This window comes from Zonotrichia leucophrys, chromosome 1 (genome assembly GCF_028769735.1).
Source record: "Zonotrichia leucophrys gambelii isolate GWCS_2022_RI chromosome 1, RI_Zleu_2.0, whole genome shotgun sequence".
Classification (NCBI taxonomy): domain Eukaryota; kingdom Metazoa; phylum Chordata; class Aves; order Passeriformes; family Passerellidae; genus Zonotrichia; species Zonotrichia leucophrys.
In genome coordinates, this window is record NC_088169.1 from 114,821,132 (window position 1) to 114,836,938 (window position 15,807).

Genomic DNA, 15,807 nt, shown 5'->3' on the forward strand with positions numbered 1-15,807 from the left:
CCTTTTTGAGTATAACATCAAAGCTGAACCTGATACTGAAATAAACTAGAAAAATAAATCTGTTTATGATGCCATGAACAGACCAAACACAGTTTATCTCTCAAAAATTCTGGTTTCTTTTACTTCCGTGTCTAACCTCTTGCTGCCTAAACTAGTGCATGGTTTCACATAGCTGAATAAATAGAATACAGCCATGGTTTTGTCAGTATTTCAAGATACTGAGTAACATTTACACAGAGAGATTTGGGAGAGTTGTGTTGAGATTTGGGCTGCTTGGTTCTGTCACTACCCATAAATATTAATTTGCCCTTGCTGGCCTGCGTCTGTCTTACAAACCAGTCCTACTCCAGCTGTGTAGGAATCTCTCTTCATCATTTGCTGTTCTGGCAGTGGGCAGCTCAGCTGAAAATTTTCTCATTTTTTTAATATACATTTTTCTCAATTTTTCTGAAAGAAAGCAAATAATATTAGGCCAAGGCAGTCTATTGCAACTCTTTCCAACCCTCCTCGCTAGAAACAAGTCACTTGGTGAAAATTCCACTTTAGCAATTACTTTTTTGTGGACTTTGAATTATATTTGAATTAACTCAAAAGTAGCATTTTCATGAGAAGGCTGGGAAAAATAGAGTGATTTAAAAGTCTGTGTTATGAAAAGAGAATTTATCAACCAGCAGTCTCATGAAAATAACAAAAAATATTTTGAGTCCTGTGTTTGATAGAAATCCTCTTTAATCAACCTTAGATTGTAACAGCTCCCTGCCAATTGGACATGTTACAGTGGAGAAGAATTCCCAGACCAGTTGCAGGTAAACATCCAAGGTTATTCCATTTACCCTGCTTGAATGTTGACAGAATTTGTTAATAGATGGTACTAAAGCAAACAATCAAAAATTAAGTTTTTTCTTTAATAGCCTAATTATAGAAAATTAATGATTCATCAGCTCTGAGATGTGTATGTCAACGTCCTAAAACACATTGTCTTTTGGCAGGACAGTGTCCTGGGTGAAACACTACCTGGGTCACTTCAGTTATAAAGGGTAAAATAGATAGATCATCACCAGGAACACTAAAACATTTTGGTGGGATTGCTCAAGGTGGTACATGAGGGAGAGAGAAGGGAAAATCTGCAGTAGTGGTGGAAGCAGTTAGTTGTGAATGCTGATGTGCTTTTTGGGAAGCGCCCTCACTTACTGACCCACAGACTGAGGCAGCCGCAGCCTGGGGAGCTCTGCTGTGAACTCTTCTCCTGCTGCAAAGACAAACAAGTGGAGCATCCAAAAGAGTGAAATTTGTGTTTTCTTTTTGCTAGGAAATGGAGCTACCTAGGATAGTCAGAAAAATTCTCCTCAAGGAAGCAGGGATGGATGAATGGATGCTAACAGGCATTTCTCCCCTTTTTAAAGCCCAGAACTGCACCTGGGAAATGTGAAACCTTTCCAAAGCACAGCAACCACCACTTGTGACTTTGTTTCTTGTTGCCATTTTATTCAGTCTCTGTTTCAGCACCTTACAGGCAAAGCACTCGTAGCAAAGCTGGCAGGTTTTCATGCACTCCAGCACACACACAGCTGCCACTGCCGGGGCTTTAAACTGGAGCACAAACCTCACTTGTAGCTCCTGCTTTTATCTGTCAGAATTACCAGCTATCTGAGTCACCACAGAAACACTCTGCTTCTTCCTAACAGAGAATGAAATGTGTTCTGACAATTAAGAAAAACATTTTTCCTAGGGCAGAGATGCTTTAATCTCTGACTATAACCACTCTGGTTTTTTTTTCTCCTCTCTTCTAACCAGCTGGTTTTGGAATATCTTTTTTGGTTGGTTGGTTTTGTTGGGTTCTTTTTTTAATTAATGATTCTTTTTATTTTTTTCCTAGAGAAGCTTTTTATTTACATTACCTCAGAGGTCCTTTTGCAAAGAGAAATTTTTAAAATATTGGACAATTTACAGCTTTTAGGCAGTTTTCATGCCTAAGCAGGGCTTGTTCTAAAATCAAGGTATTTTCCTTCTTGGCCTTCTCATCATTAGGGAAAAATAATCTGCAAGTGGAAGGGTTGGCTTGTTCTGGAAGGGACCTAAGGGACAAAGTAGCATTCATGCACATTTATGCACTACATACTTGTGCTTGGGCTGAACAGAGTAATAAATGTGAATTTGTGGATGTGAAATGTGAATTATGATCTTTAATCCAAAAGCAATGCAGACTTTGCATACTTTAAATTATTAACAATACATTTCAGAAATGCTAATAGAATACCTGATTAGGTGTTTTATAAAGTTGAAGACTGTGAAAAAATAATTGGCTGAAACTGCAGTCTTGATGGATCAATAACTGTAATTTCTTTACCATAGTCTCAGGTGGTGATTTTTGTGTATTGCCAGAAAATTCTGCTGAATTTTCACATTCTTCTCCCTCTTTCTGCATCCACAAAATCTATCTTTAACTTTTCATGATCAAATCAGGCTATTTCGGGTTTGCCACCAGATGCGTCTCCATTCTTTCCAGAACTCCAAAGCTCAAGAAAAGGGTCCTGAATCATTGATTCCAGTGCAGGTTTAAGCACATGCCCTGGTTCATGCCATGACAGAGAAGCTATCCTAAGGATTTTTAGAAAAATCCATTGTATTACCAATGCAAAATTGAGTTTTCTTGGGTTTTTATGATTTTTAATGTTTTGACAATAGTGAATTGAATTCCTTATTGAAACAAAACAAATCAGATGACACATATCTCGTATTTAGAAACTTCTTGTTAGATGTCTCCCCACCTCTGCCAAATCCTACTGTTAGTTCAGTATTAGTCAGCTCTGGATACCAAAGAATGTCTCATTTAGTCTTTAATTATTTCCTTGGTGTGTTTAATACTCTTAGCCATTTTTTCTTCACGGTTGATTTTGGGAATCAAATCTGATTGCACCACTGCATGTCTCCAGAAAACCCAGACTTCACTTCTCCTCTGCATTTCCTAAACAAGAGCAACATCCTCATTCAGATCTCAAACTGCCTGCACAGGCTTTCCATGTATCCACCGGCCAGGAAGTGGAGATTGGGGGAAAACACTTGGAAGAAGTATTTCAAGTGGATAGGCACCAAAAACTTTTACATTCTTATGCTACTGAGAGTCCCTTTTAAGTTCACCTTTGCCTTCTCATTTGGCCTTTGGCTGGAGCCCATCAGCTCACTGTATCACAGGAACTGCACAGGAAATACATTTGCACTTGTGAAAATGTAAAGGTTGCCCTAATGAGACTTTGTTGTTCTTAAGCACTGTTGTTTACGATGCCTTGTAAATCCCCCTGACAGCCTGCTCCTGTCTGTTAGAGCTCCAGTGCTCACTGTCCACGCTTATCTGTCTTACAGCTGCTCACTGTTATCAGTCTGGCTGTCTTTCTGTCACTTTTTTATCTTCCAGTCTGCTGGAGGGTCTGATGCCTGATTGATGTCAAATTGAAGTAGCCAAGGGATGTAGCTGAGAGGCAGAAGTGAGCTGTCATTAGGGCTTCCAGCTCTTTCATACCAAATACACCAACTTGTAAAATGTTTTGGAGAAATTTGCTGAAAGAAAGAGCAGAGCTGAAAGATTCTCTCTGGTTTTCAGCCTCTTGCACTGGGACTAAAACAACTGCACCATTTCCTCCAGTGTGCCCAGTGAGGAAAAGAGGAAGCCTCAGGGTATTTCCCTTCAGCCCAGAGGGGAGGGAAGGTGCAGCTCCTCCTCCATACATTGGGTGAAGAATGTAGAGAGAAGATGAGATGGGGCATGGATGTAAAAAGTGAATTGTAGGGGCAGAACTGACACCAGGCTGGATGCAGAGGGGATTTCTGGGCATGGTGTTGAGCAAGGAAGCTGGAACAATGCAATTAGAAACTTGAAGCATCATTTCAGGCATATAGCATGAGTTAGGCATGGAGAGCAATGGCAGTGAGGAGTTTATCTGGATCTAAGCTACTGGGTGCATGTATAATCCATGCTGCAGATTTAAAATCACTTGGACTAATCACTTCAGTAGCAGGTGAAATGTGCTTGAAGAGTTATGCCACCCAAACATTGCAGTATACTACTGAAACATCTTGGATAAGTCATAAATTCTCCCTTTTTCTTGTCTTAACTACTCATTTTTTAAGTGTTTTCTTTCCAAGTGAACTCACTTAGCAGACAGGTAGAGAGAATGAAAAATAGAACCAGACTAAGCAGTCAGCCCAGTTAGAGTGGTGCTAAGCTCCCTGAGCTCTGCTCATGGTTTATGATAAAGTTCAGGTGCCCTGGACAGTGCAGAGACAGAAAAAATATTGATTTTAGCTATAGGAATGCTGGCCATATTGTCCAACATGAGATTCTGGGAAAAAAAAATGCTGTGTATTTCTGTGATTAAATGCAGCACTCTCATATGTACACACAAAGGGATGAGATGAGGTTGCAGGAACTTGCTTGGCTTCACAACCTGATTTTTAAACTGTGTTTTTCTGTCTTGTCCAGAAGTTCTGAGGAGAAACACAGGGTCACAGACCAATATACACAGAAAAAAATAAGAAAGGAAAACCAGGAAGTGACAAAAAATATTCAAGAGCATGCACAACAGAAACAAATAATGCTCTTAGTATTTACAACTTCACCATAAGACAAAGCTGGAAAAATGAGAAAAGAGCAGAGAGGTTGAGAGACACATAGAATTTAATTTAGAGTGGTAAAATGCTGTAAAAATTCTAGATATTGAGAGTCTCTGATTACTGTCATCTCAATGCCTAAATAGTTTTTTGTGGAACATTTTACCTGTATGTGATAAGTCTGCGTACAAATATTTCCATCATTTTGCCTTACCAGCCTCTCTGTCAGTTTTTAACAAATTCACATTTTCCAATTATTCTTGTCTGTCATTTGACATTTTTATCTGACAGGTAAATTAAGGTCATCTGGAACTTTCAGGCTTGAAAACTCCTTGTAGTGATTTAACTACATGAAAAAAAAAATCCTCATGTCTTCAACTCTGTAAAATACAAACAAGAGAAACAGAATTATCACTTTTCAAGTAGGTACAGTCTCAGCTAAAAATCTGTATGGTTTATAGGCAGAAAGAACATAAATCAGTCTGAATTTCTCCCCTCTATTAATGTGACTTTGGTTCCTCATAGAAAAATGTATGTTATTAAATGGTGGATTGGATTCTGTTTTAGCTGGAACACAAAAAAAGAGCAGCTCCATCCAGAAATTACCCAGGACACATCTTCATCTTGGTACTTCTGGTACCAAGATGCTGCTGCTTCTTTGGGCCATGGAATCAGCCCCTACATTTGCACCAGGAAGGTTCCTGGGTTGTTGCTTTGGCAATGAATGTCTGTTGATAAAAATCACAGTTAATTTGTCTTTTGACAAATTTTGCTGTGAAGTTTGTGCTTGTGTTTTGCTTTCCTCCTACCAAATTCACTATTTTTGCACATATCTTGTTCATATTAAAAACAAAAGGAGAGCTGTAGTTTGTCCTCTGCACTGCAGAGATGGGCAGGAAATATTTCTCTGAAACCTTCTCCATGCACAGCTTCAAACCTTGCCTGACTTTAATAATCTTTGCCAGATTTAGCACAACCACCACTAGTCTGAAAATTGTATTCAGCATTGGCATTGTTACTTGTGTGGCATGATATTTGTTATGTTGCATTTCTCCAACTAAACCTGAGCCTGAGTGGAAGGTAACACAGAGCTGGAATCCACTGCCATAACATCACTAGATATCATTTAACTGTTCAGTCAATATTTGCTCCATGATTTCTTGGAAGATGTGTATATTTAACTTGTCTGGCCACTGAATCCCTTGTAATTTACTGCCTGTGCATGCTTCCATCAAATTATTTGGACAGAAAGCTAATGGCAGAAACCTAAAAAGTTTGTTTTGCTGAAAATTACTCTTACAAAGCCAGTTTACACCACGAGTTTTTAAGCCACACATAAATCTTCAGAAGCCAAATGCTTTTCTAGGAAACAGCGTTTTATGAGGCTTTGGGTAGCAATGTGTGCATTGCATTGAGCTGCATCAGCTGCAAAGTGAGAGAATATCACCTGCTGAGCTTTCTAGACAGCAGCCTGGGTGATTTCCCTAAGCTTTAATACCTGATGCCTAAAGAAAGCTGAAGATTTGCTTATTGAACAGTTTGCAAGTTTAGCAAATCAAAGTTGTTTTCCTGATGTAAAAATTATTCCCTTTTCTGTATTTACTCCTGTTTTCAGAAGCCATTGAATTGAATTATTTATTCTTCTTTCAATACAATGTTTTATTTCCCATGGAAATAGTAAGAATTGGGTAAATGTCATGTGGTGTAAATGTTCAAGTGGAACAGAGTTTAGCAACTAAAACTTTGGAGTCACAAGACAGGAGACAGAGAGAAAAGACTGAGCCTTATTCTTTTTCTGCTCATGTAGTATTTGGACAGTGAGGACCACCTGGACTATAAGTAGGTAAATACTCCATGTAAAAATGTAATATTACACACTATAAATTAACAAAATTAGCAAGTGAGTGGATCATTTCAGGTGATCTTTTTAACTCCTAAACATCCTACAAAAAAGCAGAGAGAAAAACAAGAGGCATAAGCATTTATTTTTTTTTTTTGTCAACTGCAGTGTTGCTAATCACCAAAGCATGTTATATGTATTTAGTGACAATGGAACTGAGCAGCAGACATGCTGAAGAATGTGTGAAGCTACAAATTAGGTGTGAGGGTTTTGTTTTGGTTCCTCCTGAACCCAATTTAGTATCTTCACATACCCAGCACTGCTGCTGACTTCACTGGGACAGGGGGATGGAGAGAACTTCTGAATTAGGTGCAGGATTAAGATAAAGCTAAGAAAGAAAATACAATTTTATGTCCAAAATCCTGTCATGTTCAAATTTTAGTAAATTGCAAGTGTCTGATAATGACAAATCCTCCTTTTAGAAACATGCAAACATCTTCTCCCCCCATCCTAGTTGGGATATGGATTATGGTTTCTCACTTCACAGACACATTTGCATCTGATGCCCTTGCTGAACACTGAGGAAAACATTAAAAACAAATTGCAACATTTGACCATTGAAATTATTTCAGCCATTCTCCAAAATCCCTGGGTGATGGATGGAGCATCAACCCCTTTTCTCTGTGCTTCTCTTTCAGCTTCTGATATGGCTGCAGAGCAGGGACAGATTCTTGTAATTGCCACTGCTGCTGTGGGTGGATTCACTCTGCTGGTCATCCTCACCTTGTTCTTCCTCATCACTGGCAGGTAATGAAAACACTGTTCTCATATAGTCCCATCTAAAATTAAAAATTTAAGAATAATATTCAAGTCATTAAACCACATTTTCAGAGCTAAAATTGGGGTTAGACAAGGTGGAATATCCTCTTTGTTCAGCACTGGTCATACAGTTCTTTTGTAAGTGTGGTTTTTCATAAACACAGTTTGGGGAGATAAGAAATTATGTGAAATCAAGAAGTAGTATGGGTATTTAGAAATAAGTTTCTGGACCTCTTGCCTTCAGAGTGATCATTTAAAAATGCAGTATACCTGCTATGCCCTCAAGGCTCTGACATTACATGGAAAAGAAAAAAAAAAAAGAAGAAGAAAAAGTGTATTTTACAAAATCTCATAACTGTCAATTGCAAAACTTTAGAGAGTGCACTACTCACATATCAACAGAGGGGGCTGCGCTTTTGGATTTGTAATTACACATCTGGTTTTTTGGAATAGCATTACCTCTAATTTTAAAAAAATGTGAAGTTCTATCAGTGCAGGCCAGAGGTTTTTTTTGAAATAACCCTAAATATGGCACTGCAGTAGCTGCAGTTATGTGAATTAATGCTCTCCTTTCTAAATAATAAAACCAGTTAAATCTAATATTCTGGTGAAGGTAATGAGAACAGTTAACCTTGGAACATATTGTGGCCTTAGATAATCTTAGAGGCTGAGTAAATATTCCTGCAATTACTACAGAAGGTGACAAAGAGTAGGATGTTTTAGAAGAAAGAGGAATTATTCAGACAGAGACAAATTTCCAGAGAAAATTATTGTGTGGAATCCATATGTGAAATCCTGAAACAGCTCAAACACTTCCTTTAGAAAAAAAACCACTGAACTTGGGAGTGAAAAAAAAAATTATGGAAATGGGTTTCTTTCTGTGTTTCTTCCTCCTGTTTTCTACTGTTAAGAATATCAGAGATTCTCTTAGCTTTCTACTGCCTTACTCAATGGGACCATTTCAATTATGTAAGATAGGAATTCATTTTGGAGTGCTGCTTAAATGCAGTGATAAGAGCATGTTCCACAGAAGACAGAGCAAGGAGATTTGGAATAAATACTCAATTTACTCTAGGACTGGAGGCAAATTTCAGCATGAAAAATGGCACTGGTACCCTACAGATGTGCTCTGCTCACTGTTTAGAATTACCAATTTGATGAGCTGTCGAGTCCCAGGGCTGCTGATGAGCCTATTCAGAGTGGAGAGGCTGGGTGAAATGAGCACCTGCCTCTGCACTCTGCTGGGTCATTATCCACCAGGAGCATCAGGAAGCAGGGCTGACAATTGCAGATAGGAATATGGAAGCAACAGAGGCTTCAACACACAGGACTGGGGTCCTGGCTCAGTTTCAGGACATGGGATGTTAAAGCTCAGTCTGATTTAGCCTTATCTCCCATTGTTCTGCAGCCAGCATGAGCAGAGAATGAGGAGACTCCTCCACTGGTGATTAATCACTGGCTTCTGTAGTCAAACTTTGGGGCCACATGGAATTTTAGGAGGATTGGGTGAATTTGAGGTCTTGTTTCTTTGCCTGTCCCCTTGGGCAAGCACTTGGAGTGTAAGAGCTTGTGTTTAGGGCTCTGGACAGGGGGCACCCTACAGACCACTTGTTGAGGTCCTAAAAATGACACTGGCATCCTTAGGGAGTCCCAGCAACTGGTGTTCAATCTCAAGGTTTCCACAGAGTCTGAGAATCCACTGGTTTGCATCCCCCACAAGGGCACATCAGCTTTGGGAGTTTCTGCCCTTAAATTCCTCCTCATCACCTGTGTAGCAGTGAATGAACTTGTGACTGTTCCTGCTGTGTTTCAGCAGTTTAACAAACCATTGAAATGAGGTGGGTGTGTTCACCTATTCCTCCAAGATCTTCACTCTTAAAATAGTTTTACTGACTGTAATTATTTTTGTTTAATTTTATAATGCTGTTAATGTTCACACACGTCCGCCGGCACTGCTGTTCTCCACAGGCATCAGAGCCTCAACAACCCTTTGCTATCCCTTAAACCAAAAGATTTCCCTCTAAATAGTAATTTTTAGGCTTCTCAGTGAGTGAGAAAGAGCTTTAAGACTAAGAGCAAATATTTTTTTTCTTGACTGAAACAGTTGGTCCTGCCTATGACCTCCTAAATCAGCATTATCAGATCTGCATGTAGGCAGTGTTCAGCAGCTCAAACTACACAGAGCCACTCAGCAATAAGAGAAAAAAAGGGGTCCTGATGTAAAAAAATATTTTCTTTTTTCATGAAACATGGGGGAGTCATTATAATTCTATTGTTAAGAAAATGAGAGGGTATTTTGCCCACTGTATATGAAAGTTAATGGGATAAGGTTAATTACTACAAGTCTACATATGCAAACAGGAACACAGGAAAGTAATAATTTATTGAAGTATCAGAACTCTTTGGAGGAGTCAAACTTAAAAAAAAGTATTACATCAAACTTAAACTCAGGTAGTCACTGTCATGCTAATCATTCAACCATGATTTGTTTTTCTTTGTATATAATCTATTTGTAGTTCATCATGCATATTTCCCTCTTTGGATTCATAAGTAAATATATATTCCAAATGTAAGGAACTTGACTTTCATAAAATTGCAGATAAAAACTCGGTGTACATCTGTTTTATTCATGGCAAGTATTTTATTTAAAACCTCACTTTTTTTATTTTTTCTTTTTAAGATGCCAGTGGTACATAAAGGCCAAAATGAAATCTGAGGAGAAAAGAAGGGCTCATTTGCAAAATGGACACTGTAAGTAGTTCAACACTATATAATATCTATATCATGTTTTAAATGAAGAAAGCCCACTGTTTCCTGAACAGCTTTTGCCCTTGGTGTTTTAATCTGGTTATTTGAGTAGTTCCTTATTGTCTGCATCATCAGTGGTCTTTATTTTTGTTTGCAATTTCACTAAATCTATTCTTATTAAACGTATTATTAAAGGGTTTTTTGGTATTCAGCTAATAATATTTAGCAGGTTTTCAGGTTTATTTCTTTGAATTCTCAGTTGTTCTGGGTATTGGATTTCTGCCTCAGAATTCCTCTCCTGGTGACTCTATGACTTATTTGTTTCTAGTTCTCTATGGATTTAGGGATCTACACTTCCAGCCACCCAAGAAATAAGAAGTGGAATGGGTTGTCTTCCCTCATGTTCCTGCTCACTGATCAGTACAGTGAGAGAAAATCCTGGTGATCTCTCATGGGCAATAATTAGTTTATATAGCTTAGTTTAGCTACGTACTTTAAATTAGTGGCTTCACTGTTTCCTGTTAGAGTAACAATTTAAATGTTTTTTTTTTTTTATTCAAAGGGTATTGCGCAAAGGGTATCAGATTTTATTCTTTTATCATTTTGATAACATCTGAAATGCTATGATCAACACAGAAGTTACCAGAAGTAAAATATTTTTTCAGGTGACACCACTATATCGAGCCAAGTGTCTCTTTCTGTCAAGGAAGAGGGCACATTTGCCCATAAAGTATACTGCCTAGAAAGATGGTTTTGTCATTTGTTTCCAAGCATGGCCAGAAATAAAGTAAGACAAAAACCCTCCTCCTGGAGAGTTTGATATATGCCTCTGAGACCGTGACTGAATTTGGAAAAAGCCTCACTCAGTGTCTTTCAGGCCGGGGTAAATGATGACTGTATTTCATGTTGACACAAAGCTTCATCTCAGAGCCTTCCCATTCATTTGTAGTGATCTCAGCATCGCACTGGAGGGGGCAAGTCTCTACTCATATGTGTGCTCCACAGAACCAAGAAAAAAGAGGAATTACTGTTTTAGGCTCAGCTATTAACTGACAGGAGAAAGAATGCTGAGAAATGCTTCATTCTTTTTAAAGGGATTCTCTGGACCCAGCTGCAGATGCCTTTGTCCTTATAAATTGATGGATTATTAGCATCAACTTGAGTTTTCCAGAACTTAATCACAATATGGCAGCAGCCTAAAAGAATTCCCACACAAATAGTCCAGAATAAACAACACAAGTTCTTGAAAATGCTACGCTCAGGAACACAAGGGATATCAGCCATGCCAGAAAATGACAGCTTGTTGGAGCCTGCCAAAGCAATCTGGCACCAACCCACCACTGCCATGGCCATCTCCAAGGAAACAGACAGAAATTATCTTGAAAATGGATTTGGATATTTTTGTTGTCGTCTTGCACCTGGCTCTCTGGCTGTTCCAGCTGATGAGAAGAGAACAAAGCAGCACAGCCCTCCAGGACTCATCCTTAGAGAAAAGGAACTCAAAGATTTAACCTGTTTGGCAAAACAGGATGTTCAGCCATCTACTCCTAAATGAAAGGGGAGAACTAGAAACAACTGTTTTCAAAGCAAAGGACAGATTGCCTCAATTGTCCAAGGAGCAGCAAAGGGGAAGATGAACTGCTTTGGCAATAATCACTGTTGTTTTGAGGCCGTGCTTTTCCCCATATCATTGAGCCCTCACTTGGTGTCTCTGCAGAGCCTTTTTCAAGTGACCTGCTTCTTCTGTTGGCTTCTGAAATTTTAAACCTGGAAGATATTATTGTCAGTCCTTTCAATTATCTAGTCAAAAAATAAAAAAGAAAAGCAAACTATTGTTGCAATGCATGAATGTCAAGGAGTTCCTGATTCCTCTTGTTCTCTCTTTCTTGCAGTACATTTCCCAGGACTCAAAACATACATAGATCCAGACACTTACGAAGATCCATCTCTTGCTGTCCATGAGTTTGCCAAGGAGATTGATCCTTCAAGAATTCGTATTGAAAGAGTCATTGGGGCAGGTAAAACTATCCCTACTGTAAAAACATCTCTAGGCATGGCAATAGTGCTTTTCCTAAGCTTTAGGAAATTAATTCATTATCAGTTTTTTGTGTAGGATTGATTTTTTTTGCCTGGTTTGTTGGGGATTTCTTTGTTTTGTTTCAGATGTATTCAAAACACTGTGTCACTCAGCATGTGCCGTAGTTATTGTCATGGATTCTCAATCACTGAGGGTGAAATTAGATCAGAATCTCTTTCTATGGGGATATAAGTTCTGAATAGAGAAGACTGAGAAAAACTTTTTCTCAAATAGAAAACTGGAGGAGTATGAGGGAGGAAAAGGAGAGGCTGGCTTGGGATAGACTTTTCTGTCTGGAGGAGGATCACTGGCAGAGAGGGAGAAGAGGAAGATCTGTTGATAGGATGTAGACAGTATGAAAGATGATGCCCTGTAATCCTTTTTTTTTAATATTGTTTCATATATCTTAGTCACTCTAGAAAGGAAGGGTATTTTTCAGTTTAAACTCCTCATTCAATGATATGTTACAGCGCTGATAACCATGGAAATATCCCCAGTGTTGCTAAGAAGTGTTTTATGCACTAGACAATGTTGTGCAATAATCCTACAGAAATAAAACCAGGTGTGGTAGGAGAGAGAAAGTAAAAGAGAAAATTGTGTTTCACATTGCTGTCCATAGTGCTGGAGTGGCCCAGTTTACCTGATTGCTTGGGCCACATCACCTGCAGCTGGAGCTGTGCCCCTCTGGAATTATGAGCTTGGGAGAGCCCCCAGAGGGCTGAGCTCTGCAGGGAACATTCAGTTTGCCTTCTTCTATTGCTTCAGACACACTATAGATATTGATGTCTTAGATTATAAAGCAGATGGAGCCACATTCCACATCTGTGTAACTGCTGGTTTCAGTTGAATACAACAGACAAGGATTAATTGTTTTAGTTCAGATTAAAATTGTGTCCTTAATCTCAGTTTATTTCATTTATGAAAACTCTTCTCTCAGCTTCTCTCTCTGCTTTCTTGTATGCATGGAAGTGTGTGCTTTGACATATTTTACTTTTATGGGTTTTATTTTTGTGATTTTTATTTTATAAAATTACGTAGGTAATTTGTCAACTTCAACAATATTCACCTAACAGGACTTGCAAACAGGTTGCAATGAAATTTAAACCCATTTCCATGCATACAAGATACAGTTTAAGCACCATGGCTGAGGCAAGGAGAGTACAAATTCCCACACAGTTCTTCAGTAGCTGCTTAGGGACATAACATATCAGTATAATTCTCAGCAGTCCTAAAGATCTCTGTGCATTCTCTCTAATTCTGTACTACACATTTCAATTGGATAAAACATGGATTTCCTATCACAAGAGAATTACTATTAAAAGATGTTCACAGTTTTCACCTAAGTGAAACCAAAAATCAACATCTTCTCTTATAACAAGTCAGTTAACAGATTCACTTTTAAATTTGTTGTGTTTTAACATTTTATTTTGGCCATTAATTCTCATTTTTAATTTCTGTAACTTAAAATTTTTAAACAAAAATTATTTTCTTTCAAGAACCAAAATATTTCAATCTGAAACTGCCAAAGTAAAATCACAAATACTTGAAAAAACAAAAAAAAACAGCATTTCTGGTCATGACATTTTTAAAACTGTTCTTCTCCAAACTGGAAAGCAGTTTCCAGTTTGTTTTTGCAGTGGAAAAAGTCATGTCCAAAAGTTCTTGATAATTTACTACTTGCAGTTCTGATGGCTGTGACATTCAAGGCAATTATTTTTAGTTAGTTTCTTTTCTCAGCTTAACTCCAACCTAACTCTGTACCCAAGTTATACTTTAAAGTATTTGGCAATTATATCTCACCCATACACATTTTTCTGCTCCATCTCTTCTTGCTGTTTGGTTTAAGGTTCAGCCCCTCTTCAAGGAATGAATTCCCCGAAGTTACTTTATCAAATCTGTCTTACAATTTGCAATTATCCTCCTATATTCTTTGTTAAAATGTTGAAACTTGAGGAAGAGACCAACTCTTCAGTTTTTCCCAGAGCATATAATATTCTTTGCATGATCTAAATCTCCTGCAAGTTCTCCACAAGCGTAAAGACTGAAATGGGGAACTGAGTTGAGCTGTGTTTGGTGCTGTGACCTTTCAGTTCTATCAGCAGCCTCTGTCTGTGCTGAGACATTTGTTCTGATCCCATGCAGTAACACCAGGCTGCACGTGAGAATTTTAAGTGAATACTCCTGTTTCACTTTCAGTATCACATATGCCCTGCTGAATGCAGAAAGGGATGTGGGGTTTGCACAGATTAAATTCCTAGACTGCTCAATTAGCTCCTTTTTGTATAATATACAGGAAGGTGGGTGAGGTTTCTGTTATTAAACCAGAGATTATTTACATTTTATTAAAACTGAACAGGCAGTGGACTCTTTTTCTCTAGTTGTGATCAGCCTTTTCCCTGGAGCAAGGAAAATTGTTGACTTCATTGACATCTGGCTCTTAGCTTCAACTTATTACACATGCAGTCATGAACCTCAGCTGCTGCAGGGTCAACATTTATCCTGTTTATCTTCAAACTTGAGCAGTGAGAATGAGATTCTTAGATGTGAAAAACCCCTTTGGTTGAACCCATTCCCCTTTTGACTTGAAAAACATTGAAAATTCTTTATCTGAACAGAAGTGTAGAAAAGCTACTGTGGGATGAAATCTTGTCAAAGTCTCGTTGTGAATAATTCAGTGCTTTAAATTTTACCATTGATCTCCATCTAGTCTAAAGCAGAAGTTATTATACACCTTAGGTTTCTGTCTGTTCTGTAGCTGATGATCTCAAGTTTGACATCATATCACAAAAAAAACTGCTGGTAGTCTTTATGTTCACCAGTTTATCAATCCCAATATCCAAGAGGAGGGAAATTTCTTTCTAACTTTCCAAATCATGCATCCAAAAAAAAAAAAAGTGAAAGAAACAGAGGTTGCTTCCCCTGCTTTGGATGTTGTACAGATAATAAAGCTTGGAATTGCAAGTTGTTCAGCTGCCTCCTTCAGTTTAATTCATTTTAAAGCACTTGGTAACAGCCTTTTACAGTCCCCGAGGGATGAATGTCATTATTTATGAAATTCTGAAGCTGTAATATTCTTGTATAATCTTGTAGTAGTTAAATGGTTTATTCTGTAACCTATGCTTTCCAAATTAGTCTTAAAGTGAGATTTTGCAATTCTGAAGATTTATTGGCCACAGAATTTCTTTAAAAATCTGGATATTAAGGCTCTAGTATTTTTCCTTTTCAATGGATATTAAGGCTCTAGTATTTTTTGCTTCATCAAGAGAAAGAAATTAGAAAACAATTCTCATTTTAGGCATTTAAGCTTGAAAAACCAGCAAGATGCAATAAGGTCATGGCTTTAGAGGAGTGTTCTGGTCCTGCTGAACATGCCACAGAGCAGAAGATTGACAGACCATGTCTCCTGCAAAACATTCAGGTTTCATCACTTCCTTTTATGGGAGCACTTTACAAGTCCAAATTATCTACTGCTTTTTCAGTGCAAGTGGTCAGGCAAGAAAACTTTCAAGGAGAGCCTTCTAAAGGTGAAAGGGGAAAAATCATATAGGAAAATCCTCACACAACCTCCCCTTTTGTCAAAAGATTCCCAGAGCATCACTCTAATGACATATATTTTCACAAATCTTATATTTGTACACATCTTTAATTTATTTTTTTATAATTAAGTAGAAATAAATTGGTGGGAGGAACTGTACAAAGAAGACCTGGGACCACCTGA

General features: G+C 38.1%; 1 protein-coding gene across 5 annotated transcripts in view; it reads left to right on the forward strand.

Annotated features, from left to right (window-relative positions):
• EPHA6 (EPH receptor A6) overlaps positions 1-15,807 on the forward strand; it is a 603,925-nt gene that overhangs the window by 501,426 nt on the left and 86,692 nt on the right. For 4 of the 5 annotated variants that reach the window (XM_064728221.1, XM_064728244.1, XM_064728211.1 and 1 more), the window contains 3 exons: positions 7,144-7,252; positions 9,945-10,015; positions 11,905-12,030. In XM_064728221.1, the coding sequence (XP_064584291.1) occupies positions 7,144-7,252; positions 9,945-10,015; positions 11,905-12,030 (306 nt within the window). Of the gene's footprint in view, positions 1-7,143; positions 7,253-9,944; positions 10,016-11,904; positions 12,031-15,807 lie in introns of those variants that run through there. The other variant, XR_010442290.1, reaches the window with a different exon arrangement.